At 38.1% G+C, this 27,089-nt stretch overlaps 1 protein-coding gene and 1 long non-coding RNA gene across 2 annotated transcripts in view; one reads left to right on the top strand and one right to left on the bottom strand.

The window, feature by feature from the left end:
* ebf1a (EBF transcription factor 1a) overlaps nucleotides 1-5,415 on the top strand; it is a 153,160-nt gene extending 147,745 nt beyond the window's left edge. The window contains exons 16-17 of the mRNA XM_081382237.1: nucleotides 5,106-5,167; nucleotides 5,355-5,415. Of these exons, the coding sequence (XP_081238363.1) occupies nucleotides 5,106-5,167; nucleotides 5,355-5,405 (113 nt within the window). The 3' untranslated portion in view covers nucleotides 5,406-5,415. The remainder of the gene's footprint in view (nucleotides 1-5,105; nucleotides 5,168-5,354) is intronic.
* LOC308700578 overlaps nucleotides 1-27,089 on the bottom strand; it is a 248,656-nt gene that overhangs the window by 144,071 nt on the left and 77,496 nt on the right. The window lies entirely within an intron of this gene.

Here is a 27,089-nt window from a genome sequence, read left to right as displayed (position 1 = left end):
CAGTGCTGTTTTCTCATCAGGAGTGACCTGTTTTTCCTGGCCCTTCTATGAAGTTTGTCTTGTATTTCAGCCAGATGGACAGAGTTGCCCATGGTCAGCGCACACACAATGGCCAATAGGATCAATTTCTTGTGTGCTGCATGTGTAGCCTTTTGTCTGTCGATAACTCTCTCCATACCTCTTTAAATCTATAAAGTCCATAAGTTAAACTTCCTTTTGATATGGATGTGGAAGTGTTTGTTTTTATTTTTTGTTCTTCCTCAGGATGCTTGTCCTGATGTTGATGTGCTCTGGAGACAGTCTTTGTTTTTGTTATAGACTGTTGAGAAATTGTATCTGAATGGGGTATTAAGATAACAGCAAATACATAAAACTTAGAGATGGACTTACAGTGAGTGGCCCCAGAAAGTATTTAGGACACTTAAGTCACTCGTGAAATGTTTGAATTTCATTGCAATAGATAATAACTTTTCTGAACTTTTCCTTTCTTTTTTAAATGTCACATTTAAGAACCAATGAGTGTAAAAAACCTTATATATTTTGAAAGCATACAAACTTACTAATATTTATTTATTTGAAATACGTTGCATGGGTTTTCCATTTTGTTGTATATGTCTACTGCAATAACATTTAGATACTTTTTGGGCCACTGTACCTACATTTTTTGAAAATGATAGTTTTCTGTTGCGAACAGTGATTTAAATGTAGAACTATATTTGATATTTACTGATTTTTCCAACACTACATAAATCTGTGATCTATAATTATGATGGTAACACGGTATATTAGTCTGTCACTCAGTATGTTCTCCATACGCCTCACCCTCCTTTTCTCTGTCTGTCTGCCTCTCTCTCTCTCTCTCTCTCTCTCTCTCTCTCTCTCTCTCTCTCTCTCTCTCTCTCTCTCTCTCTCTCTCTCTCTCTCTCTCTCTCTCTCTCTCTCTCTCTCTCTCTCTCTCTCTCTACTGAATGCCAAACAAAAGTACCTTAATGTGCTGGGAGAGAGAGATTATAGCATTTTTATTGAGAACATGTGGAAATAATTCTCTTGTAATCTCCTGTAATTGTAAGTCTGATATTAGGACGGGCTGGAGTTCATTTTCACTAACATCTCAACTGACTGAGTTATTATATCACATTTGTGGTCCAAGCAAATGATGTGGCCATTTGTATGAAAGGTCCATTAAAGTGTTTTGTAGGAACTGGCTAAGATGTTCATGTTGAACAAGTTAACATGTGTTGAAAAAAATATTGTCAATGTACTTTCAGTCAACTCGCTGTGCTATTTTTTCTCCCTCTTTTAGAGTGATAGAACCTTCTCTGAGCTCAAGGTTAAAGTGAAATGTCAACTAATCAGAGTTTGTAAAATAAAGACCTCTTGGCCAGGCAAGCCAGGTGAAGGCTGCTCATAAACCTACAGGAATAGTTTACCTAATAATGATTCAGTGAACTGGACTAATCAGTCATTAATTGACAAAAACTCATTCACAAACAGGGCATTGCTAATTAACATGCAGAAGAAAGATTCTCAGTGATAAACAATTTTTTTTTGTGAAAAAAAATATGAATCTAATGTTCATCTAACATGCACTGCTAAGATGACTTACTCTCGCTGATATTGCGTAATATTAATGGCGCATGAAAATTGCCCTTATTTTGCCTCTCCTTATCATGGTCAATTTGCAATTAATGCATTGGAACACTTTACTATGAGAATAATGTAGACAGATAATTACACAATATCTGCCCTTCATTACTCCACCTTAACCAGGACTTAATGAGAAATTCATTACCCATTTCCACATTTCCCTGCTGCCCATGTCTTCAAGGCATACACTCAGCATACATTATCTCTTCTTTTGCTATCAACAGCAAAATCCTCAACCTCTGTCTTTCCTCAGTAAAGATCAGAGGATTATTTGCCAGCATGAATACTAAACACGAGAACAGAGAGTTCAACTTTATCCAAAGCAAAGATATCACACAAATTCTGATGAGCTATCAAGGAATAATCTACCAATCCAGACTCTCAAGCTAAACTACTGCGTGCAGATTGGTTTTGTATTTGAACTAATATAAACTGAACTAAAGCACATGTCAAACCCACCCAAAACATAAACAGACACAGATTACCTGTAACATCAAGAAGGTCAACCTTGTGCCATATTAAAGGTGCTATATGTAGTTTTCTACTAAAATGAATCCTTTTTTTATTGCCTGTGTGTGAAGGGGTTGTAATCTTACATTAAAATGATCCACTTTGCGGGTTTTGCTATTACCTCGGAAAGCAAGTATTCTTATTTTTATGTGAAGGTGCCGGGTCGGATTTACCGCGAAATCCCGTGGTGTGACCTGCATGCTAGCTTCTCGCCTCGTCTACTGACTTTGCACTCAACAGCGATGACACTGCAACTTATGACATGGACTTATGACTTATGCAACTTATGACATGTCTGATAACACTAAGAAACAAACTGCTCCCAGCACAACACAAACTCCAACACAAACTCCACATATTGATAAAAAAAATTCTGCTGAAGCTTGTAAGGCCAGACGTGAATCGGATCAACTTCGGACAAAAACACGGATCAACATCGGCAGGGCATTTGAATCATGGAAAACTTTATCTTCAAACCTAGAATGTACATTTCCTGAAGAAAATGTGAAGTGGTGCTTGCAGTGGCAAAATTCGGCACGGTTGCTAGGGTTCCATACTTATTATGGTACGAGCATGGAGCATTAGTTCAATGTCAAGCTGATAAAAGCTGATAAAAGTAGCCTATTATTGTAACATTGCAGTGGGAGTTTACCTGAGTTTCCAGCATGTTGTGTGATGCTTTCTCCTGTTGCGTCTCAGTCTGGCCAGTACCCAGAGTGCTCGCTCATGAGTTTGAGCACATGCACACGTGCACGAGCACTCACTTGTAAACTTATTGGTTGCAATCATCAAAAATACAAAGAGTCCAACAGAGGAGGGGGTGGGTGCTTAGGAGGTGGGTGCAGGACTGGACCACTGAGCAACCATCGGAACCAGGGTGGAGACAACGGTGGGAGAATCCAGGGAGGAGACGGACGGCCAAGGAAGCCAAGGAAGAGTCAACAGGAGGAGCCCGGGTGGAACCCCCAGCAGGAATCCCAGGATGTAAGCCCACGGAGGAGCCATGGTGGACTTGACAGGCAGAACCAGGGGGACGACCGACCGAGATGAAGCCTGTGGTGTTGGAGACCCAGGCAGAGTCGAGGAGCCAAAGAGACTTGGCGACACAGAAGCTCCTGTGACGGGAACGAGCGGCCGAGGTGAAGCCAAGGTGCCGGAGGACTGAGGCGGAGCTGGTGTGCCCAAGGACTGAGGTAGAGCCAGAGGGAAGGTGGAGTCCGACAGAGCAAAAGAGGTGGAGGGACCAAACGAAGGCCCGTAAGTCCATCGCAACGGCAGAATGACAGCTTACCAAGGCAGAGCCGGAGGGACGAGGAAGCCTGGTGGAGCTGTAGGAACGATGGTCCCAGGTGGGGGACTGGGTTTTGTTTTTTTTTTTGATTAAATAAATGCAGCATAAGTGAACATAGGAAACTTCTTTCAAAAACATTAAGAAATCTTAATGACCCATATATCAGTTTAGACCTAGGATAATAGTGCCTGTACAGTTGCAGGAAAAAGTATGCAAAGCTTTTCTGGATGTCTGCTGAAATTGGTCATAAAACTGCATTTGAACTAAATCACAACAGTTGACAAACAGTCTGCTTAAGATTAAGAACTGCTGATTTGCATAAAGCAAGAAAGAGTTACAGAAATATCTGAGTCTTTATGTCTATGGTAAGACTAACTATACATAAGTGGAGAAAGTTCAGCATTGTTGCTGCTCTCCATAGGAGTGGGCGTCCTGCAAAGTTGACTGATAGATCATAGTGCAGAATACGTATGATGTAAAGGATTTTATGTTTTTTATATTTCAAGTATTCTGTGGATAGATGAAAGCAAAGGTTGTTTTATAAAAGAAAAAGGCTCAGCACACAAACATCTCATCCCAACTATAAAGTACTACAGTAGATGGAGGGGCTATGATGGTTTGTGGCTGCTTGTTGCCTCAGGGCCTGGACAGCTTGCTATCATCGACAGAACAAGTTTATCAGGATATTTTGCAGGAAAATGTAAGGCCATCTGTCCACCAATTGACACTCAACAGAAGTTGGGTGATGCAACAAGACAGTTACCCAAAGCACAGGAATAAATCAAGTTTTGTAAAAAAGAAATGGTGCAGAAAACCCTCCTGAATGATGAGCAAGTCTGACCTGCAATTACAGGAAACGTTAGGTAAGATTATTGTCGCCTAAAGAGCGCCAACCAGTTATTAGATCAAAGGGTTGACATATTTTTGCACTGTGAATCTTTACATGGTGTGTTCAATAAAGACATGAAAATGACTTTGATGAAGATTACATCAAATTTGTGAACTAATCTTTCAGAATGGTTTTGTAAACAAACAACTGATTCAATGTAAAGATTGGACAAATTATTCTTTCATGAAATCAGACACTACTACTTTTCACTCGCAAATGTTTTCAGTGAATATCTTTGAATCTCTTCGATTTTTTTAAAGCCTATTATGCAGAGGCCGAGAGAGCCGCTGCAACTGAAGAAAACACATGCAAATAGAAAAAATACACCAGTAAATTAAGAAAACATCTTCATCAGTTTGACAACACATGTGCTGCAATTGCTCACAACGCAACCAAATGCAGAAACACACTGCACACAGTGCACAGACCACAATCGAAATGTTTCAAGGGGACCCCAAAAAGTGACAAATCTCACTGGGACGTGCTTATTGTTCAATGTCTACTCATCAGTGGTGTTGACGATCACCTGAAAGGTGAGTTTTTTGTTTACTTTAACATCCTGATCGTATGTGCGTTGTGAGTATCTGCAGCGTGTTTCTGAATTTGGTTGCGTTGAGAGCATATATATATGATACATATTTAACATATATCAACTCTCTTTGCCACCGTATATTACACCGTATTTGCATTCCTTTTGAAATCCTTTTTATCCAATTCATATAGAAATGCAGGTAAATCTAAAGGCTCACATACTTTTTCCTGCAGCAGGAAAACCAGCCAAACCAGGCGCAGTCAATCCTCAACCTTGGCCAAAACTTCTGCTCATTACAGTAAGACTCCAATGCAAACCACATGTTTCATATTTTTTCATTTGGTTTTCTCTTTATCAATTTTCATCTGACTGATTGGATCAAAAGCAAAGAAGAGTAAAACCCTGAACTTGGATTTTGAACCGTTAGCCTGTGAATGATAGGCCAAACACCTTCCTTAATTGCATTTTTTTTTTCTTTCTTGTAGTGTCTCAATTTATTTCTGAAAATCCAAAGCACATACTCTGCTTTTTTATGATGGATGGTGCCGCAGAAGAGGTTCAGCTCCAGGAAGGCACGAGGTGCTGTGATTAACGATGCTGCATGGAGTCCCACCGGAGCCCAAGAGGATGATACAGTTGTGTGAAAACAGCTGCTTCTGTGAGGAGATAGAGGGCTCCAGGCAGGAGGCACAACCCTCCGACTCACACCACGCACCTGTCAAGATGGAAACACAAGCAACGAGGGGTGGGCTGCAGCGTTAGAGAATATGAGGAGGCTGAAGGTCACAGAGGAAGAAGAGGCACGATTTGATCCAATATTAGTCGATTACAGTGAGAGCAGCAGAAGGATCTCAACACAAAAAGTTTATGCAACAAACTCAGTAATGACTCTTCAAAAGAGTGCCCTGCAGTGCACTGGCCAGATATAACTACTGTTTATACTCTATTGTCAAGGTGTTTTGTGCACCCCGTCATATTTTTCCGATTATATCCAATCATCCGTCACAGAGACAGGGCAGGTGTTATTTATGTCAGACCTGTATGTGCTGCAGAAGTGGGGTGACTTTGGCAAGAAAACTTTTCATAAGCTTCTTCATCTTAAAGGGTTAGTTCAGCCAAAGATGAAAATTCTGTCAGTAATTACTCACCCTCATGTTGTTCCAACCGCATAAGGCTTTCGCTCATCTTCGGTACACAAATTAAGATATTTTTGATTAAATCTGAGAGCTGGCTCACTCCTTCATAGGCTGCTAGGTAATCGATATCTGCCATCCCAGAAAAGTTAGTAAAGACATTGTTGAAATAGTTAAAATAGCGCACGTAGTGTAACAGCGCAGCGCTTCTGGGTTGTACGTCAGAACGTAGGCTCACTATTGGCCGACGCTGGTCATGTGTTTGATGCTGGCCAATAGTGAGCCTACGTTCTAACGTACAATCCAGAAGCGCTGTGCTGTTACACTACGTAAACTCACATCAGAGGCCCACACAGAAGAAAATGAATAGTTGAATAAAGTCGTTATTTATTTATTTTTGCGCACAAAAAGTATTCTCGTCGCTTGATAAACTTAAGGTTGAGCCACTGTAGTCACTTGGACTATTTTAACGATATCTTTACTAACTTTTCTGGGCTGGCAGATGCAATTACCTAGAGTGAGCCAGCTCTCAGATTTCATCAAAAATATCTTAATTTGTGTTCCGAAGATGAACGAAAGTCTTACGGGGTTGGAACAACATGAGGGTGAGTAATTACTGACAGAATTTTCATTTTTGGGTGAACTAACGCTTTAAAGTTCAAATCTGATGGGCACTAAGAATTTATTAACCAAACTCATTCCGGATTGACACTCTACATTAGCCAGATATACTAAAACACTTAAGGCCCATTCACACTACGATAACTATAACTATATTAGTATCCACACCAATGCACAATAATGCTCTGTTTATTACTGCTGCAATCATGCCATCTGCTTCTTTAAATACTCAAGCTCTTTAAAGCCAGGTAGATTCTGATTGGCTGTCAGTGTTTTTATTTTTCATCAGCTGGAGAAAAATCATTCTGAGAGTCATTCCAACAATATCGTTCCTCTGTGCCATTATCGTAATATTTTTGGTGTGGACTTTCCTATTCTCATAGAATTTGAATGATTATTAAAACATTACAGCTATAGTTCGTCCTTGAGGTGAACAGGCATTTACTCCATCTTGATGCCCTCATCCACAGCCAAAAGATGTGTCAATGCATGATGCATTATCGAGGTTTGGCTCATTAGACACTATGATCTATTACTACAGATTCCAGCAGTGAATATTTGATCAAAGTTAGCTGTCAATATTATTGCAGAACAGTCTTGGCCTTTAAAAAATTTAAGGTCACGTATTTCTTTCTTAAAATCTATCTTTCTCTCCAACTCTTTTGCTCAAACTCCTAATGAGAAATGTGTTGAAATGAATTTCTCATACTCATACTATTAAAATACTCTATATATAATTGTGCAGTTTCATAAGATTATATTATATTAGACTAGATTATATTAGATTAGATTATACATTCTCATTAAAGTCCTCTGTTGTGTGACTGTTTAATGTCTTGAATCACATATCAGTAAATTCACTTGTTCAACATCCTGTGAGGTGGGGCATATTCAATTCCCACTAAAGAATTGGCACTATTTCAGTTAATAAATTCTGTATTTTGCTCATCCCTCATAGACATGATCTCTTGTTACCAAGCTGAGAAAGTAGCAAATAATTGGAGCAAGAGGGAAAGGTGTAGTTTATTAAAGAAGGTGCTTCGGAATTGTGAGTCTTCCTGACGGAGCATGCTTAGAGACATGTAAATGAGAGGGTAATGGTTGTCAGGTCCTGACAGCTTTAAACAGCCTTTTAGTTCACTGCGCTTATCTGTCATACAAAAAAAAAAAAAAAAAAAAAAACCATTTAGAGAGCAGGCACAGACAGCTGAGAAAATACAGCACATCATTATCAGAAAATGGTGGGATTCTCTCTCTGCATTTGCAGGCTTGTCTGAGTCGGGCCACGCATCTGAGTCTCACCCCCGGCCGTGCAAACAGTGCTCTGGCTGTCAGGAGAACAAGACATGCACTGCCACGACCACGTTTCTTTATTGCCAATCACATACTCGCTACATCACCTCCACCCGGGGAGCATGTGTTAGACCAAGGTTGATTTGTACTTATGCAACACACAGTCATACAAATGCCTTATCAAGATGTGATGTTTGTCAGTGCTGTTTTATCTCCTCCTTTATGTGATTAACATGTTCATTCCTTTTTTGCTCTCTCACATCTGTTTCCCGTTTTCCTCCCTCTGTCTTGTAACTTTATTGGAAATGTGGCGTGTGTGTGAGGAGGAGTGTTAAACTAAATGAAAAATGTAAAAAGACTATAATCTATATATATATATACTGTATATATATGAAGAGTTCAGATGCAAAAGCCTCTAAGTGCCATCTGAAAATTTCTTCTAGAATGATCATTTTTATAAAGCTTGTATATTTAAGTTCAATAATTTCACTTAAATGGCAATGCAAATTACCTATTAATTGTCATTTAAGTGAAATGACTTAACTTAAATATACAAGCTTTATAAAAAATGATCATTCTAGAAGAAAAGTTCAGATGGCACTTAGAGGCTTTTGCATCTGAGATCTTCATAGATAGATAGATAGATAGATAGATAGATAGATAGATAGATAGATAGATAGATAGATAGATAGATAGATAGATAGATAGATAGATAGATAGATAGATAGATAGATAGATAGATAGATAGATAGATAGATAGATAGATAGATAGATAGATAGATAGATAGATAGATAGATAGATAGATAGATAGATAGATAGATAGATAGATTTTGTTTTATGGGTATGATGTGAGAGTGAATATGGTATGCACTCGTTTAGATAAAAATATGTCGATTTTTATGCATACGTGTGTGTGTGTGAGTGTGTGTACATTGAATAAACCAATGTGTGCTATATGCTCACAGACAAGGAATAAACAAGCAAGATGTGACATTTTCCCATTTTCTTTACTTTGTTGAACTATTACACACAGACCAGTTACTAACTGACTAAAGTTCAAAATGAGTTTAATGTGTTTACAATTGTGCCTTAAGCATATTGTGATCAGTTCCATCTAATAGTCTGCATCACTCCAGTCACACGGCCCGACGACTTCAATACCAGATGCACATAAAACTCCCACAGGTCCCTGAGGTCCAACTCTGTAAGATGCAGGTTGTTGTGCCCTCTAAGGTCACTGCAGTTAACCTCTGTTCAGTGTCTAGTCTGCAGAATCCAGCTGTCCTCATGGGAAAAACAGGAAAGGCAGGAGAGACAGAAGTTGCTTGCGACACCTGTCCATAACTCCACTGGCACTGGCCGGATGCCCGGCCAATGAAAACACAGTGTGAACGTCCCACATGAATGAGAAGCGGGCTGATGTTATCGAATGGGAGTGAATGACATGGAGGCACCTGAATGAACTTTGTCAGGTCATTTAAACTGCTTTGTTTTCCAAAAAAGTCCCAATTTACAGCAATCGCGGCCATAGTAGCTGCAAATCAAACACGGGGAATGAGAGATTTGGAAACAAAGAGTTAGTGGAAACAAAGAAAGGGGGAGGGGCGAGAGAAAAACAGAGAAGGGGAGCAAAAGACAGATTTGACTTTAATGGAAGGAATTCAACTGGGGCATTTTCTCGCTTTGTATTCGTTTCAGTTCATCATACATCCACTTTGTTTTACAGAATACATCCAGTGTTTTAATGAAAGACATTGCGTCTAATTTTGTCCGTCGGTGTTTCATCTGCCTCTTCAGAATGCTGATTGCAGTTTGATGAATGTTTAAACTGTTTAAACCGTATTGAAGGGCCCCGGGTTAAGGGCTTTAGAATAATAGAAGCACTCTGGTGGGTTTTGCGAGGTCCTCCATTAAATAAACATCTGGCTCCTCCATTCAGCAGCATTATTCATGCCATAGGACGGAATTGAGATCTTCCTCTGCTCTCGTTCCGTTGCTGTTCTGCCACGGGCAGCTCACTGTATCACCGCACAATGAAGTCATGTATGTTTCTACCATTCAAACACAACGCAGCGTATGCCAGAGGCTCACTGCCACGGTAACAAGAGAAATAGGCATTACTCCAGATTGCGAAGGAACCATAAATTGGCTGCTTAAGAGCTTTGTTTTTACAGGAAGCTCTTGCCTGAGATGTTGTAAAATCCACTACTGGCCCTGTCAACACATTCTAGTGTAGGCCTCACCTTAACAATACATCACTGTATCGGCAATGTCAGGTAGAGTTACATAAATGCCCACATGACCCCGACTCTCTGCCAACAGAGACAAACATATATTGAGAGATTCATACCAGAAGCTTGGAATGTTATTCTCTTGCGATTTTGTCAAATGCGCATGCAAGTAGCAAACCAGAAGTAGATGAGGTAAACCAGGGTTGTGTGAAATTCAGAAGAATGCGTGTGATTTTGAATTGAATTGGGCACACCCCACGGGGAGTTGTATGTGAATGACAGAAAGAGGAATTTTCTATCTTGCAATAAAAAAAAAATCATGACAGGTAATGCATTCTGGTTTAAAAAAATGATCAATGAATAAACTAAATAGAAATGGATATATAGGTGGCCGTTCAAACTATTCATCCATCCATCCAAGATCTTGATAAACTTTGCTTTTCCAGTTATGAATTTCTTTGAATCTCTGTTTATTTTTATTTTACTTCCTTAGAGAATTGCAATTCTCATTTCTGCTACCTCAATTCAAATCGTGTTCACCAGTCAACAAATGTTTCAAATGTTAGTGTTGTGTGCCATTCAGAATTGAATTGAGAATGCCTTGAGAATTCAAATTCAATCCTGTATGGCGCACAACCCTAAAACTAGCAACATTTGTTAATTGGTGAACTTGAATGAAGGCTGAGCTTGTTGTCATTTACAATGAAATTCTTCATGGCCGTGAACCAAAATATGTTGGTTTAAAATAAAGTTTAAGTTCTCCAATAAACAAGTGTTCCATGTTTAACTTCAAGAATCATACCAGAAATAAGAACCTTATGACATTGGTTTTTTTTCCAGTGTCAAAGAGTAAACATTGGCACAAGAACGAAACAGAGAGAAAGAGACAAATCTGTTATTGCTATATATGCTATATATGTTATTTAGTTTTTTTTTTTTTTTTTTTGTATGTTGAAATCACAGTAAAAAATTAACGCTCGCCAAGCACCAATGCAAGGTAAACAAAAAAAAAGTAAAACAGGCTTCACTGAGTAAATAAAACATTGCATGATCTGAGTCAAATATGCTAGAGTGATTGCCAATATTACAAATGGAAACTCATGATAATGGATTAAATCCAATCCCAGAGTGCCATGTTCTGCATGTTTTTTCTCTTCCCACTTTTTTTACCCTATAGTCATTGCAGTGCTATAAGAGAGACAGCTGCTTTGAAACACGTCATGATGACATTGGCTGTCGGATATAAAGTATGGGGGCTTTTGGGTAATGTCTTTGTCATGATAGCTCAGTCACCACTTGCACATAGTTTGTCAGTGGCGCAGAGACACATGTGGCCTCACTACTCCAAACAAAGTTTTAAAAAGAGCGGTTCTTGATAGCTGGCTCACCGTGAGGGCACAAATGAAGGGGGAGCAAAGCTAAATCCTGCTCTGACTGACAGGCGAATAGCCAGCCTGTCAAACATGGCGAAACCCTGTACCAAGGGACATCTGCTGGCAGCATGAGAACACACAACTGTTGAGCAAATACGTCTCAATTAGCCTGATAGGGGTGTTAGGGCTGCCTGCATATACAGGGGTTGGACAATGAAACTGAAACACTGGCCAATAACGTTGGAAGTTTCAGGCCTATATATGCACGTCCCGGTGGACAATCTTCCCTGATTTTACATTCCATTGGAAAGAGCAGAGTGTGAAGGTTGAATTAACAGAGCAATAGCACAGCTGTACATAAAATATTGCAATTCACACAACATACTGGGAGACATATCCGTCTCGAGTTCGAAAGAGGACAAATTGTTGGTGCACATCTTGCTGTCTCATCTGTGACCAGGACAGCAATCTTTGTGGTGTATCGATAGCCACTATATCCAGGGTAATGTCAGCACACCACCGCATAGGACGAACCACATCCAACAAGAGTAACTGTCGACACAAGAGGAAGCTGTCTGAAAGGGATATCTAACCCAGATTGTATCCAAATTGTATACCCAGATTGTATCCAGCTGCCCAAATCACTGCAGAACTAAATGTGCACCTTGACTCGCCGGGAGCTCTACGGAGTCAGTCTTCATGATCAGGCTGCTATAGCCAAAGCTTTGGTCACTCGTGTAAATGCCAAAAGTTGATTTCAATGGTGCCAGCTGAGGAAATCTTGAACAATGTTAAAAGGAAGGAATTAAAATATGAGTCCACCTTCAATGTCTTTCCCACATCCGTGGGAGTTACGGTATGGAGAAGCCCCAAAGAAACTTACCACCCCAACTGTTGCTACCCAGAGTGAAGCACAGGGGTGGATCGGTGATGGTTTGGGCTGCAATATCATGGCATTCCCTAGGCCCACTACTTTTGCTAGATGATCGCATCACTGCCAAGGAAAACCAAACCAATGTGGAGGACCATGTGCACCTAATGGTTCAAACATTGTACCCTGAAGGTGGTGCCGTGTATCAGGACGATAATGCACCAGTGCACACAGCAAGACTGGTGACAGAGTGGTTTGATGAACATGAAAGTGAAGTTGAACATCTCCCATGGCCTGCACTGTCACCAGATCTGAATATTATTGTTTTATAAATTATTATAATATTTAAAAAAAGGTAATTAATTTGAATACAAATATGTACTGATTGTAAATATTTATTTAATTTGCATATAGATGCATCATAGCATTTTGCTGTACTATATAGACTTCAAAACCATTTAAATAAAATTTTTATAAAATTAAATGATTATTATATAATATAGTGATTATGTGTAATCACTATATATATAGTAGCCTATATATATAACATTTATTAATAATCACGTATATATATATATATATATATATATATATATATATACGTGATTATTAATAAATGTTAAATGTTAATTTTACTGTGAAACTTATTCTGACATGCATCGTCTCTTCAAAACCATTTTGATTCTTTAAACCACACAACATGCTTATATGCATTGTTACCACACAAGTAAATGCAGGTGGGCTTCAGGGACAGACTTGTAAGGGCATATCAAATGAATTAGTAAGCATTAATACATTATGAGCGCTGTTCTGGCTCGCTACAGCATGTTGGGGCAGGGAGCTAATGGGCGTAAATGATTTCCATGTCTCACTGAGGGTACACAAGCACTCCTCCTTGTCAACTGGGAGCGATTTTGTAACCCATACTGTTGCAGGGCCGTAATGGGAGACGACTGGGTGAAACCTTGGGGTCCACATTAACCTTTAAAGTGTTGGCCCAAAAGTGTTGAGGAGAGGCCGTGCAGGACCAGAGTTAATGTACTAGCCCCTATGTCCTGGCCCAGGAGGGGTCTGCTGAAAGACTGTACACACCAGCTGCCCCCTGCTATTTTTGAAGGGGCATTTGTCCCATCCTTATCCATTGCTGACTGACTCAACTGAAAAACATCCATAACTGTGCTGAGTCCAGCCATTACCTGTGCTTGTAGCACAGCACCTGAACCTGTTGACCTTGTTAGCCATATGACATATGATACATATGCTTGTGTTTTTAAAAAGACTATCTTCAAGATATGAATATAAAAGATAAGATCAACTATACAGTAACAAATTATTGTTGGTTTAACTTTAAAAAAGTAACCTGGTTGCCTTAAAATTTTGAATTCATTGAAATACTTTTTTAAAGTTAATACAATGAAGGAGATCAACTAATCAACAGATACTCAAAATGTTATGTAATCTGAACCATGCATGAATTATCTAAGTTGGTTTGACAAATAAAGAAAAAAAAAATTGTAACAAATCATGAATATGAAATTTGAATAGGCCTATATCTGTACAGTGCATGCGGTATTTATTCAAACACAATATTTGTGACATTATGTGGCATTAGGAGGTCATGTGAGGCTGAGAACAGATATTGTGGCATAATCTTGAAGAACATTTTAACTGAACCTACCGACCTACAACTACCGACAACAAACAAACAAACCACAATTTGCACTACATGGAGCTCTGGTGGCGCATGGGCACTTAAAATCTGTCAGCGTTCTGAAATGCCAGCGATTATGCCGTGGCATGATTGCGCCATTCTTCAACTAAAAAGGTCCAGTGCACGTAAATAAATAGCAGAACCCTGGCTGGAATTATAAAAATGTCACCACAAACCAACAAGTGTCGCTGATGCATATAAAGCCGTTTCGTTTCGAAAAGAATGGGGAGGAAAATGTGATACTTAAGAGTCATTAAAATTGTATGATGTTGTGCTGCACGCAAGTCAAATATGACTTCTCTGTTCGCTACAGAGGGAGAACATAAACAATGCCGACTGCCACACACGGTCCATAAATGTCTCCAGAATAATGTTTCCATCTCGACTGATCTGTCATCTGCAGGAGCCCCTGCCCCATCATGCCCTCATCCAGACGTGCCATAGGCTAAGATGCTGACATGGGATTCTTTGTCTCTGCACCAAATATTTCCCTGTTTTTATTAAAGCGCTGAACAAAACATCAGGAGTAGATTTATTTCTCCATTTGAATAACAACATATTTTAGACCTATAATTCACATTATTGCGGTAACAAATAAATACTTTTCTCAGATGATACAGATCGTTTGTTTTGGTTTATTTCAGTGTTTGTTTGTAATAAGCTCTCAACTTCACTTAGTTTAGTGGAAAATAATGGAAATGCAATGCTAGGAATATTGTTTATTGCCAATACACTTATATATACAAAATATTTTATTGGCTGTTATGTGACAATAATATTAAACTCAAAAAAAGTGCATAATATATTTTGGATGTTGTGTAGGCTAAATGTAGACTATAAAAAAGCAACATGCTGCATTGCAAAGGCTGATCTACTCTTCTTAAAAGTAATCTGAAATGATTTCCATTGTGCTAGGCTATCACATTAAAAAAAAGTGTTTTAGTTTTGTTTTTTGTTTTAGTTTTTTGTTTGATTTGACCTGAAACATCATTTTACACCATCGTTGGCAGAATATGTTGTAACGTGTTAGGACATTTATTGACATTGTTTCATTATATTATATATTTGATTCTTTATATATTTATATTTGTTTATTTTGATTATTCGTGACATTGAGTAGGCTATTAGCAATTAACATGCACAGTTCTGTTGCAGTAGGCTGTCAAGTGTCCGACACACTCATAATTCACCTCAGCGTGTAGTAAAATCCATTGATGAACTACCACAATTGTATTCAAGCGCTCAATTTAAGAAACACAGTCTGATCAGGCGATGACGTTTCCCAGTGGCTCTATGCTGCCCTCTTTTGGCTTGATGTGATCATGTCATCCAAGGGTCAAAGAAAAAGAAAAGATAGTGGACAGTAAGCATTATTTATTTATTTATTTATTTATAATGAATTAAATTATTTTCAAATATTATTTATTAATAAATAAATAAACAATGTTAACTTTTCAGCATCTTTTATCTTTTTGGATGACATGATACATTTATTATAAATATTATAAGTAATTATTTATAAATAAATAAATAAATAAATAATGCTCTCTGCTCAACATTTATTTATTTATTCATTTAAGAATAGTTTGTTTACTTTAAAATGTTTAATTTATGAAGTAATATAATATTTTTTTATAGTACAATTAGATTAATTTTGGATTTTATATATAAGTTTATTTTGTATAAATGTGACTATCAACTCACTTTTCAGCATTTTTTATCTTTTTGTGTGACCCACATTTATTATAAACATTATAAGTAATTGTTTACAAATAAACAAACAAACAAACAAATAAATAATGCTAACTGTTCAACATCTTTCAAAAACCCCTCCAATTTATTTATTGTTTGTTTGTTTGTTTGTTTTTTAGTGTGCATGTTCTAAGAATTAGTTCAGTTTTGTATAGGGGAAAAATAACATTTACATAAGACTAAAGAAAAAAAATACTTCGGTGTGATAACTATATAGTGCTTTGCATATTGTCCAGTTTTGGACATTTGAGTTTGTGTGGGCCTTTCAAATTCTTATTTAATCATATACATTACCCTCACTTATTTAAGCCATCTATACTTTGGTCTTTCTATAGTTGTGTTCCCTCTTCAATGGGGCTAATCTGTGCTGCTTTGTAAAACAGAGGGAATGTATTCCTTCTCGGGGGCTGGAGCCCGTCCCAGTCAACCTTCTTTGAGCGGTGACAACCACTGAGCCCTTTGCCACCAACTGCCACCGAGGACGACACTTGTTTAGAGGCCTCGAGTCCCGTTGAGGACATAAGGAGAAAACGAAAGAGAGTGTGTGTGCATGGGTGTGTGTGTGTGTGTGTGTGTGTGTGTGTGTGTGTGTGTGTGTGTGTGTGAGAGAGAGAGAGAGAGAGAGTTGCTGATCCGATTTTGCACTTGTATACTTATCAGTGGCATTTAGGGGCCAGTTCCTCCTTGGTAATACAGATGGACAAAAACAGCATTAGCTGGGCTGCTGTTTGGGAGGAGTAGCAGAATAGCTAATCATGACCCGGCAGCCTCTCCCTGTGTGTTCTCCAAAGACTGGAACACAGAAGGAGTGTTCAGACGGCCCTCACAGGAACAATGGCGTTTGTCCTGCTAGCATATGGGTGCAGTGGGTAAATTATGTAAATAGATATGGAGCAGCTTGTGGGGCTGTATTCAACGTGCTTTCAGACATGCATGCATGGCAGGTCACCACCTCTTCCTCACGTTCTCAATCTCTCCATTAATGCCACAACAAAGGCTTGACACAATTAACAATGGATGTTGACTGATCTTTGATGTCCATATCAGTTATTTGAGTACATCTGATGTTCTCATCAGAAAATCTTCAGAATAATTTTGCAGGAAGAAATAGGAAACTTTGATGGTAGAAAAGTGTATTGAGCCAGTCAGCATGCAAGTATATTATAGACTACACACTATCATTCCAAAGTTAGGGGTCAGTAATGTTTTTGAAAGAAATATCTTTTATGTGCACCAAGGCTGCATTTATTTGATCCAAAATACAGTAAAAACAGTAATATTGTGAAATATTATTGCAAAAGAACTGTTTTATTTGAATATATATTTTTAAATGTCATTTATTCTTGTTATGGCAAAGGGATCAATACTCCAGTCTTCAGTAACACATGATCCTTCAGAAATCATTCTAATATGATGATTTGGTGCTCAAGAAACATTTCTTATTACAATGTTGAAATCAGTTTTGCTGCTTAATATTTTTGTAGAAACAGTGATTTTGTTCAAGATTCTTTGATGAATAGAAAATGCTATTAATTTAAAGAAATCTTTTTTGTAACAATGTAAAAGTCGTTATTTTCACTTTAAACAATTGAATGTATGCTTGCTGAATATTAATTTCTTTTTGAATTGTAATGTATATGTCAGTATGTGCGGTTTCCTCAGAAGCCTTTGTTTTTTCCAACAATCCAAAATGAAAAGAAAAAAATGCTTATGTACAATGTATATAGTCTTTAGGGCTTCCTAAAACAATAAAAAGATAATCCAGTCCTATCATAAATATTCACGCTCAGTGGTCATTCAGGCGTAGACGTCTCTCAGAGGTCTTTTCAATTGCTAAGTGTTAAAAATCCCTAGAATAAAGATGAATTGATTAAATTTCCCATGCTCACAACATGACTGGTTGTTGATGCGGAATGTGTTCACATAATTGTTTGCGATGGTTTTTGTACTAATTACCCCTATGCCAGATAATCTCCCAAGATTACTGCAACCTGTCACAAGCATCTTTCCAGTCTGTGCAGAGTCATGGGACAGAGTTTTGTCATTTTCTGTTTTTTTTTGTGACAATGATTAAATATGAGGTTAATTTCTTCTGTCCTTACATTTCATTATGTCCCTATTAATTCACCTCTTCCTAATTGAAATCATATTTGTTTAATTCAGAGAGCAGATTGCTCTGATCATTGAAAACCAAATAGTCTGCAAAACCTTTGGTCTGAGGTTTTGTCTTTGCTGATAATTTAGGATTCTTCAAGTCCAATAGCCTTAGTTGCTTCTATATGTTAAATCAGCCTCATATAGGCCTGAAGAACACCATCATCAGTCACAGTCAGCATGCATGCCTTCATCTGTTTCTTTATTAGTGTTTGAGGCTTTTTCTCCATCTTACTGTTAGCAGAAAGAGTGGAGGTATAGAAGTAAACAAATAGACAAGTTGAAGACAATTAAAGTCATTCAGAGAGCAGAAAACCTAACAAACAAATCCATTCCCTTGTCTAATGAGAAGTAAATGGAAGCCAATTGTTTTCCACAGCTCAGAGACTACTGATATAAAGTGAAGTCTGGAGTTATACGATAACATTCTAATGCTCTTATATTGATGCGTATTATAATAGATGTGATATGATCAAGCTGGGACATGAGGAGAATGCTTGCATGGTTTGATAAAGAAAATATTGGAAAAAGTTTACCAGAAAAAAGTAATACACCACAGATGTCACCCTTTATATACATATGTGACCCTGGACCACAAAACCAGTCAATTGGGTCAATTTTTTGAAATTGAGATTTATACATCACCTGAAAGCTGAATAAATTGATGTATGGTTTGTTAGGATAGGACAATATTTAGCCGAGATATACAACTATTTGAAAATCTGGAATCTGAGGGTGCAAAAAATCAAAACATTGAGAAAATCTCCTTTAAAGTTGTCCATTTATGTTTGTGATTGTTCTGCATTCACCTACAAAAATAAATGTTTTATATATTTACGGTAGGAAATTTACAAAATATCTTTATGGAACATAATCTTTACTTAATATCCTAATGATTTTTGGCATAAAAGAAAAATCGATAATTTTGACCCATACAATGTATTGTTGGCTATTGCCACAAATATACCCGTGCGACTTGTGACTGGTTTTGTGATCCAGGGTCACATATATGTTTAATTGACCAAATATCAACATTTTTTTTTTCTTGTTTTATGCATAAACCTCACTTAATTAGATGTGTGCTTTAAACAAGAAATATGCAACGGAGTAAGAAGACATTCTGAAAAACAATGCAAAATACCTAAAGAAAATATACATAATTATTTCTGCAGTGTATAGGAAATACTATATTTCAAGACTCTCAAAAAATGTCTTTTAAAAATGCATATTGCATTCCGCATTAAATATGTCGGTGCCAGAAGTCAAGCGCGTAAACATGAATCAGCCAGCAAATGTGTGTCATTGTAAATGAGTGAAAATTTATTTGCAGACACAAAGGCCTGGACCTCTGCGTGTACCTTTACATACACCACAGGATCATGATATGTTGTCATGTGACATACAGTACATAATTGCATAGCTTTTTACCTTCCACCTGGGACAGTTTACGTTTCTCCACTCTCCCCATCTGTGCTTGAGAGAGGCAGTACAGTGTGTTTAAAACGAGGGCGTTTAACATCGCTGCGCCCCTAGAGCCCTGCCTCTCCTCAGGTCTGACCTTGGCTTTGACTGCCAGACTGACTCACAGCTTCATTGTGACTACAGACAAACAATGAGTGCATAGAGACAATGCAGCTCTCCTGTCCCATGTGTGCCTCCACAAAGACTCCCCCTGTTTACCACCTCGCCAATAGGCCCTTAATTCCTCTTTTGTTTGGAAAATGGGAAATGTGCAAGGATCTTCTTAACGAAAGGCATAGGATGAATGCATTCATGGGATGGGGTCTCTTGTGGAATACAGGCGAGCTCTCTCTGTCTTTGGCCATGACACTCCTCTTTAATACACAAAAAGCAATTACAGCCCAGTTTCCCAAATGTCAGCCTTCTGTAAGCTGTCGTCCCAAAGGCAGGTGGAATGAGAGCTGTAACTTATTTCCCACATCTCCCCTGTATCTTTTCCTGCAAATCAGACGGGATGGGATTAACGGAATGACTGCCAAATGGGGCCTGTGAATTTAGGATTATGGTTTGTGGAGGACTAGTTGTTTGAAGACTTAAGTAGTCAAAACCACTCTGGATCGAGATTCTTCACACTTTCTTCTCTTTTACGATGCATTTAAGTTATATTAATTATTATCTCTTGAAGAATTTGTACATAGATGTGTGGCGTTTTTGTGAGTGTGTGTGCATGTATGTATACAGCTGTCACTCCTCCATGCTACTCGGGTCTATTAAGAGGAGCAATTAAATAGAGAATATCTTTCTGTAAGCAGTTAATGAGGTTTGGTCCCTGGAGGAGGCGGCTGATTGGCTGAGACTGTGGACTGGGGGAAGTCAAGGGCACCGTACTAAGCAATGCATTGTGGGAGACTGTGACATTATGCACCAAGGAACCAGAGGACTTAAATAATATTAGTGCCTTGCCTTTTTTCCCAGACACAGATTTTACATTAAAATGACAGAAGACTCTGGAAGGATGATCTAAGATTGAAATCAAAATTTCTACAGTTTTTGTGAGCTCATAACAATACATCACTTTAGTACATGAAAAGAAGTTTCAGTGTCATACTGAATTGTTCGGCCTTATTTTACATTGATCCAAATAGACTTAACCTTTAAGACATTCCAGTTTTATTGTAAATAAATGTAACACACTACTTTCCATAAAATGTAACTTGTAGCAACATAATATTGTAATGCATTACTTTTAAAAGTAACTTTTCCCAACGCTGACTGTATCTATGCCTTCAAACACATATGTATATATGTATATATACAGATACTATTTATTTGGGTTTAATTGGCTTTCAGTTATTCTCTGAAGGTTTATATGATTAAGTGAATTTGGAAAAGGTTTACACCCCTGTCTAATGTCAAAATAAATAAGTCTATCTATCATTCTATTAACTTTATTCACTTACTTGTACCAAATAAAACCAACTTATTGATTTTCAATTCACAATACACATTGTTTCAAAGCAGCATTATAGAAAATCTTGGTAATAATATCTTAATGCTTTATTTGCATTTAGCATTACATTTAGTGATGATACAAGCAATCAAGCAAATGAGATATGCCATAAACTAAATAAACTATCTATCTGATCCTAACATCTTTCAGTTTCTCAAAGAGCTGTTTTTATGTGGCAAGAACAGTGAATTATTTCTGCATCACATATTGGAACTGTTTATCTTTTGGGGTTAATTTATATTATTGCATTTCTGCAGTGTTTGTCTTTCCATTTTTTGGTTTTAAGTGTTTGACCTTGCCTAGGCAGACTTTTGACCCCAGCATTTATTCTCTTTTGATGCCTTGGATGCTTGCAGTGTTTGGGGGTCCCCACCAATCTATATCTCCAAGTTCGAGTTTAATTGCCCCTGTAATTGCCCTGCACTCTGTTAGACCTGTAATAGTAGTAGATCTTGGATATTGGCAGGGGCTGCTCACTGTAGCATGGTTAAAACAACCTTAATGTCTCCTCGTTCTGGAACTGAGATGGTCTACTTACAATGGGAACAGTATTACATGTTTGAATGTAATCATTTGCTACTTTCCCATTCACCTTTTAGCACCTTCAACATTGTCATTTACAAAGAGTAAACGAGTATCCACATTACAGAACTACATTAAACTGAATTAATGTTTTTTTTTTTTTTAATCACGGGCATAAATGGAGCGATAGTTTGCCTCATTATCTCATTTTTCAAGCTTTGTAATTTTGGCCCAAGTTCAACAAATTAAATTTTTTACTTCTCATTCCCACTTCTTCCATGCACTCGGAATTCCCAAATCCCTTCCCTCTCTGATTACCATATCATCTTAGCCCTTTCTCACCCACCCACCCACCCCCTCCCTCTCTTCCTCCCCTTCCTCTTCTCTGTCAGTAAAGCTGCCCCATTAGCCCCTTTGCAGGAGTGTTAAGAGTAATGGCCCTGCCAATGTGAGAGCCAACACAGGGGAAATAACGCTTCCCTCGCCTGGCCTGGAAATCTCAGAGCAGGGTAATGAATCCTTATGAGAGCAAGGCAGGGGTATATTGTTCCCTTATATGGGGGAGGGAGGTGGGCAACGGCAAATTGAAGAAACTCACGAGCCACTGTTGTTTTTGCAGGTCATTAAGTCTGTGTTAATCATCTCGGAGCATTTTCATAAGTTTGCAGAGGGAAATGAAGACCAATGAAGGGATGTGCTGATAACGGGAGAAAAAAAAAGTTGGCGAGGGATGATCAAATTCAATGTGGCCTAAGCTAACTCTTTGAACCTTGAACCGATCAAGTCACCATTATTAAGGTGGTGCTAGACTGAGCATCCATCATGGAGTCTTGACTTCAAACTTGACATCAAATTTGCTTATTCGTGATGATGAAGGTGGAATGCTATTTCTCACACTGTTTCTGACACCTTTGCAAGTGCAGTCCACTGCTAAAGTGTGGTCTTCTTAGAAAAATACATAGATGTAGGACATGTGGATGTGTATATTATAGCAATTTTATCAGAAGCAGAGAGGTCAATGCAGAGAATTACTCCGAGTTCTGTTTTATATACTTATTAGCAGCTGCATTACAAATTGAAGGCCTAATTTACGGTGCCAACATTGAGGAAAGTGGATACGGTATTCAGAATTAACAAAGCCTTCCAACAACACTTTTTATATGCGAATTCATACTAAATAAACATAAACTATTCATGAATAAAGCCCCCCCATGTTCTTCGCACTCGCTTTTAAATATTTTCCGTGTAGAGAACATGTCTAATTGTAGCCTGGCACAGCGTCTCCAGTAAACCTAGCTCAGTGAACCCGTATTTCCTAACTGCAACTGACTATCTTTATTTCTTTGGCTCAATAAAACCCTGCCGTTTATGTGAAACCAACAAGATTCGAGTGACATCATTCACACTTTTCCCGTGTGTTTTTAACTCTGTACTCAGTGTTTGCCACAAAGCATTGCACAAAATCTTTATAACATGATGGAGTTCTTATTTGTGGTACGTTTCCCTTTTGTTCTGCGATTCATTTGTTTAATGCTCAAGGATGATAGAGATTATGCATTCATTGTTGGATAGGTGTAATATCACCTTATGGACTAATTAACTAATGGTTGTGGGTGTAGATGAATCTCTGGAGCCTTGCCAACGGTACCTTTCCACAGCTGGGTCTTGTTTGCTTGCCTTATCTCAATTCCCCTTAGTTTTTCTACTATGAAATCTTTCCTTTTCCTCACGCCAACAATACCACAGTCTGTTGGGTTTTCTTTTTTTAGTGAATGGGGGTGTCTGGGGGTGTGAGAATGAAAGTGATTTCACATCCAAACCCCATACACCAGTTTTCTTAATAATAGTATTTTTTTAGGTTGTCTTTCTTCTCTGGGGTCTCTATAAACATGACATCTCCCATTTAACCCTTTCTTTACAGCTGAATAAACTTTTGGCATGCAAAGACGTATCGCTGAGCCCAACGTCCTTGAACATTTTACACCGCAATACTCCCCTGTCTTACCTTTTTTCCAGTTTATTACATTAACATGTAACGGCTCCAGATGTTGACTTCTCTTTTTTTATTCAGTTTAAGTACTAATTGAATTTGCCCATAAAAGAGCAGATGCTTTCTGCTTCAGAACACAATGTGTCATGGGCACAAAAATGACAGGAACATGTTGGGAATTGGACTAAAGCACTGAGTGAATTTTAACTCTTTCTATGCCAGGACTTTGTATCATGCTGTATGTGTAAGAGATAGGTGATTTACAATAATGAGTTTACTGTAATACTCAGGAGTGACACAAATAAATATGTTGATTACAGTGATTAACACCCCTTAAAAGACATGTTATGCAAGAATATTGACATGCAGCATTCCAACGTTCTATCACTCCTGTTACAATTGTTAAACAAAATGCTGTAGATAATTATGTTGCAGGCTCAATAATCCAGTGAAAACTGCCTTTAATAAAATAAAACCTTGGGACAATGATCACTAGTTAATTTCCACAGTTTATGCTGTAGCGTTTCCCATGAAAATGTGGTCAGCACATCATTTCAGAGTGGGAGTGGGAAATCTAACATTTCTATTTATTTATTTTATTCACCACACATGTTTCCAATCTGCAGAAACTCAGCATAGTTGGGTTTTTCCCCTTTTACAATGCCATTACAAAACAATGTTCATTGTTTGTGGCATTTGCTCTAATTTTACAGCTCTTGCTCCATCATTGCTTAGTCCTGCACTGGACTGACTATGGGATATGGGGACTCTTTTCATGCTGTTTTATTTAAGGATGTTATTGTTGGCCCTTGCACAGGCCACAGTCAGCCCCTGGGTCTTTTTCCCAAGCGATAGAACCACCCACACGTCATCCATCATCTGACCTCTCTGCATGACAGGTCACTTCTGCTTTTCCACCAGGATGCACTGTGTTTGTGTGTGTGTGTGTGTGTGTGTGCGTGTGTGTGCGTGTGTGTGTGTGTGTGTGTGTGTGTGTGTGTGTGTGTGTGTGTGTGTGTGAGCCAGTTTTGGGACAGTAATTATAAGATGAGGTTGAGACAGAGCTCATAATGCAGATGATACTCTGTTAAGATGGTGTGGTTTATACAGTGCCGTAAAACCTCATCTAAATACAGTTCAGTGTGTCTTGCCAAGCTCTGCAAACATTGTGCTAATTATATGCTATTATCTATAATTACAAATAGGTAGGCTATTATTGCACCTATTCACCAACTATTATTGCACCACCACAGTTCAGGGTGTTTATAATTATAACAACCTGAAACATACTGAATGAAATATGACTAAGGCTTTACATATGATGATAAGAAGGTAAAGAGAGGAACTTGTTTATGTGGTGTGACAGTGCCCCCTACTGGCAGTTTGGTTCACATCATGCCGTTGCAATTTTCCTCCCATCATTTATTTTTGGCCAAAAATTAGACATAATTTCATCAGTAAAAACTTTCTTTTCAAATTTGAATGTTGATTTTGGGACATCAAATATCATAGTAATCAAGGCAAAACATTCCATGGACCATTTTAGACAATGAGGCCTTTAAACACTACAGACAAAATATGTCCATTTCAGGTTTCACTTTGAAGTCCATGAAATTGACATTTCCACTGTAATATTTATTTTAATTTCATTAATATCACTTTGCTTATATCTAGAGACAAAATAAAATCAACAACCTTAACATATTTACCCACTTGCAACATTTCTCAGTAGTATAGTTTATATTTAAATAATACTTTTACAGCTATTTTTCAACTTAAGTTAGTGTGTAATGTTGTTGTTTGAGCATAAAAAAGATCTGCAATATTACAAAGCTCAAAGTCTACTCCAAAGGGAGATATTCTACTTAACAGAATCCACTTTTCAAGAACGGCTCGTTTGGACTACAACACACTTTTTCCGGATCTTATGAAGTCACGATGTTCCTCATTTAAATAATCCCCGCCCACGGAATACACAAAAAAAATTGGCGAGGCATGGTTGAGCTGCGCTAAAGAAGATGAGGAGTGTTGTCTCTGTTTTTTCCACCCCGGAAAAAGTTTGTCCTAAGGCTAATGAACTTTGAAGATGAACAATGTATTTTTAACACTGTTCCTGAACATCATAACCTCAACGTTTGCCTGTGTGCTGCACATTTTACGGAGAACAGCAGACAGACAGAATACAATGCAGGCTATACGCTCAAAAGCTTCTCCTGAAAGATGCAGCCATTCCCATTTTGTCTGGACAATCTGTTGTTTATGGATAAAAACTTGTAAGTATATTTGTAGTTGTGTTTTCTATTAACAGGTCCAATTCTAAGCTTTATGTATTTGCTATGACTGCTATGATGTAAACGAAGGGCAAAGTTTTGCCTCCGCCCGCCTGCTAACTAACATTACAGAATTGATAGTGTTTACTTTTGTAAGCTCTTGCTTTTGTAAGACTTCACCGCCCCTTAGGAATATTATGATTTTTGTGATCGATTACTGTTTGTATTACCATAGTTTTCCGACAAATATGATTAAATGGTGGATAACATAAAAAAACACTCTGAAACGTCCTGTGAAATCCGTGCTTGCAAAGTCTGCGCTTGACATCCGTTCAGCACAATCCTCTTGTTCGTTAACATTGTCAGGGTCTGAATCAAGCCCGAAATGGTTTGAAATTGACGCCATCCATAATATTTACTTCTGAGTAGAGCTTGCGGTTGACATTTCCATAAAGCACAGCCAGTCACAAAACATACTGGGCTAACAAATCACATATTGATATTTTGTAACAAGATATTTTGTAAATTTCCTAACATAAATATATAAAACATTTATTTTTGTGAGTAAATGCAGCACAATCGTGAACATAAGTGGACAACTTTAAAGGCAATTTTCTCAATGTTTCAGTATTTTTGCACCATCAGATTCCAGATTTTCAAATAGTTGTCTCTCGGACAAATATTGTCCTGTCCTAACAAACCATACATCAATGGAAAGCTTATTAATTCAGCTTTCAGATGATGTATACATCTCAATTTTAGAAAATTGACCCATGTGACTGGTCTTGTGGTCAGGGTCACATATTCTAGTACACTCACCTAAAGGATTATTAGGAACACCTGTTCAATTTCTCATTAATGCAATTATCTAATCAACCAATCACATGGCAGTTGCTTCAATGCATTTAGGGGTGTGGTCCTGGTCAAGACAATCTCCTGAACTCCAAACTGAATGTCAGAATGGGAAAGAAAGGTGATTTAAGCAATTTTGAGCGTGGCATGGTTGTTGGTGCCAGACGGGCCGTTCTGAGTATTTCACAATCTGCTCAGTTACTGGGATTTTCATGCACAACCATTTCTAGGGTTTACAAAGAATGGTGTGAAAAGGGAAAAACATCCAGTATGCGGCAGTCCTGTGGGCGAAAATGCCTTGTTGATGCTAGAGGTCAAAGGAGAATGGCCTGACTGATTCAAGCTGATAGAAGAGCAACTTTGACTGAAATAACCACTCGTTACAACCGAGGTATGCAGCAAAGCATTTGTGAAGGCACAACATGCACAGCCTTGAGGCGGATGGGCTACAACAGCAGAAGACCCCACCGGGTAC

Source organism: Scardinius erythrophthalmus (assembly GCF_964197995.2).
Source record: "Scardinius erythrophthalmus genome assembly, chromosome: 13".
NCBI lineage: Eukaryota > Metazoa > Chordata > Actinopteri > Cypriniformes > Leuciscidae > Scardinius > Scardinius erythrophthalmus.
This window is presented reverse-complemented; position numbering and strand designations above follow the sequence as displayed.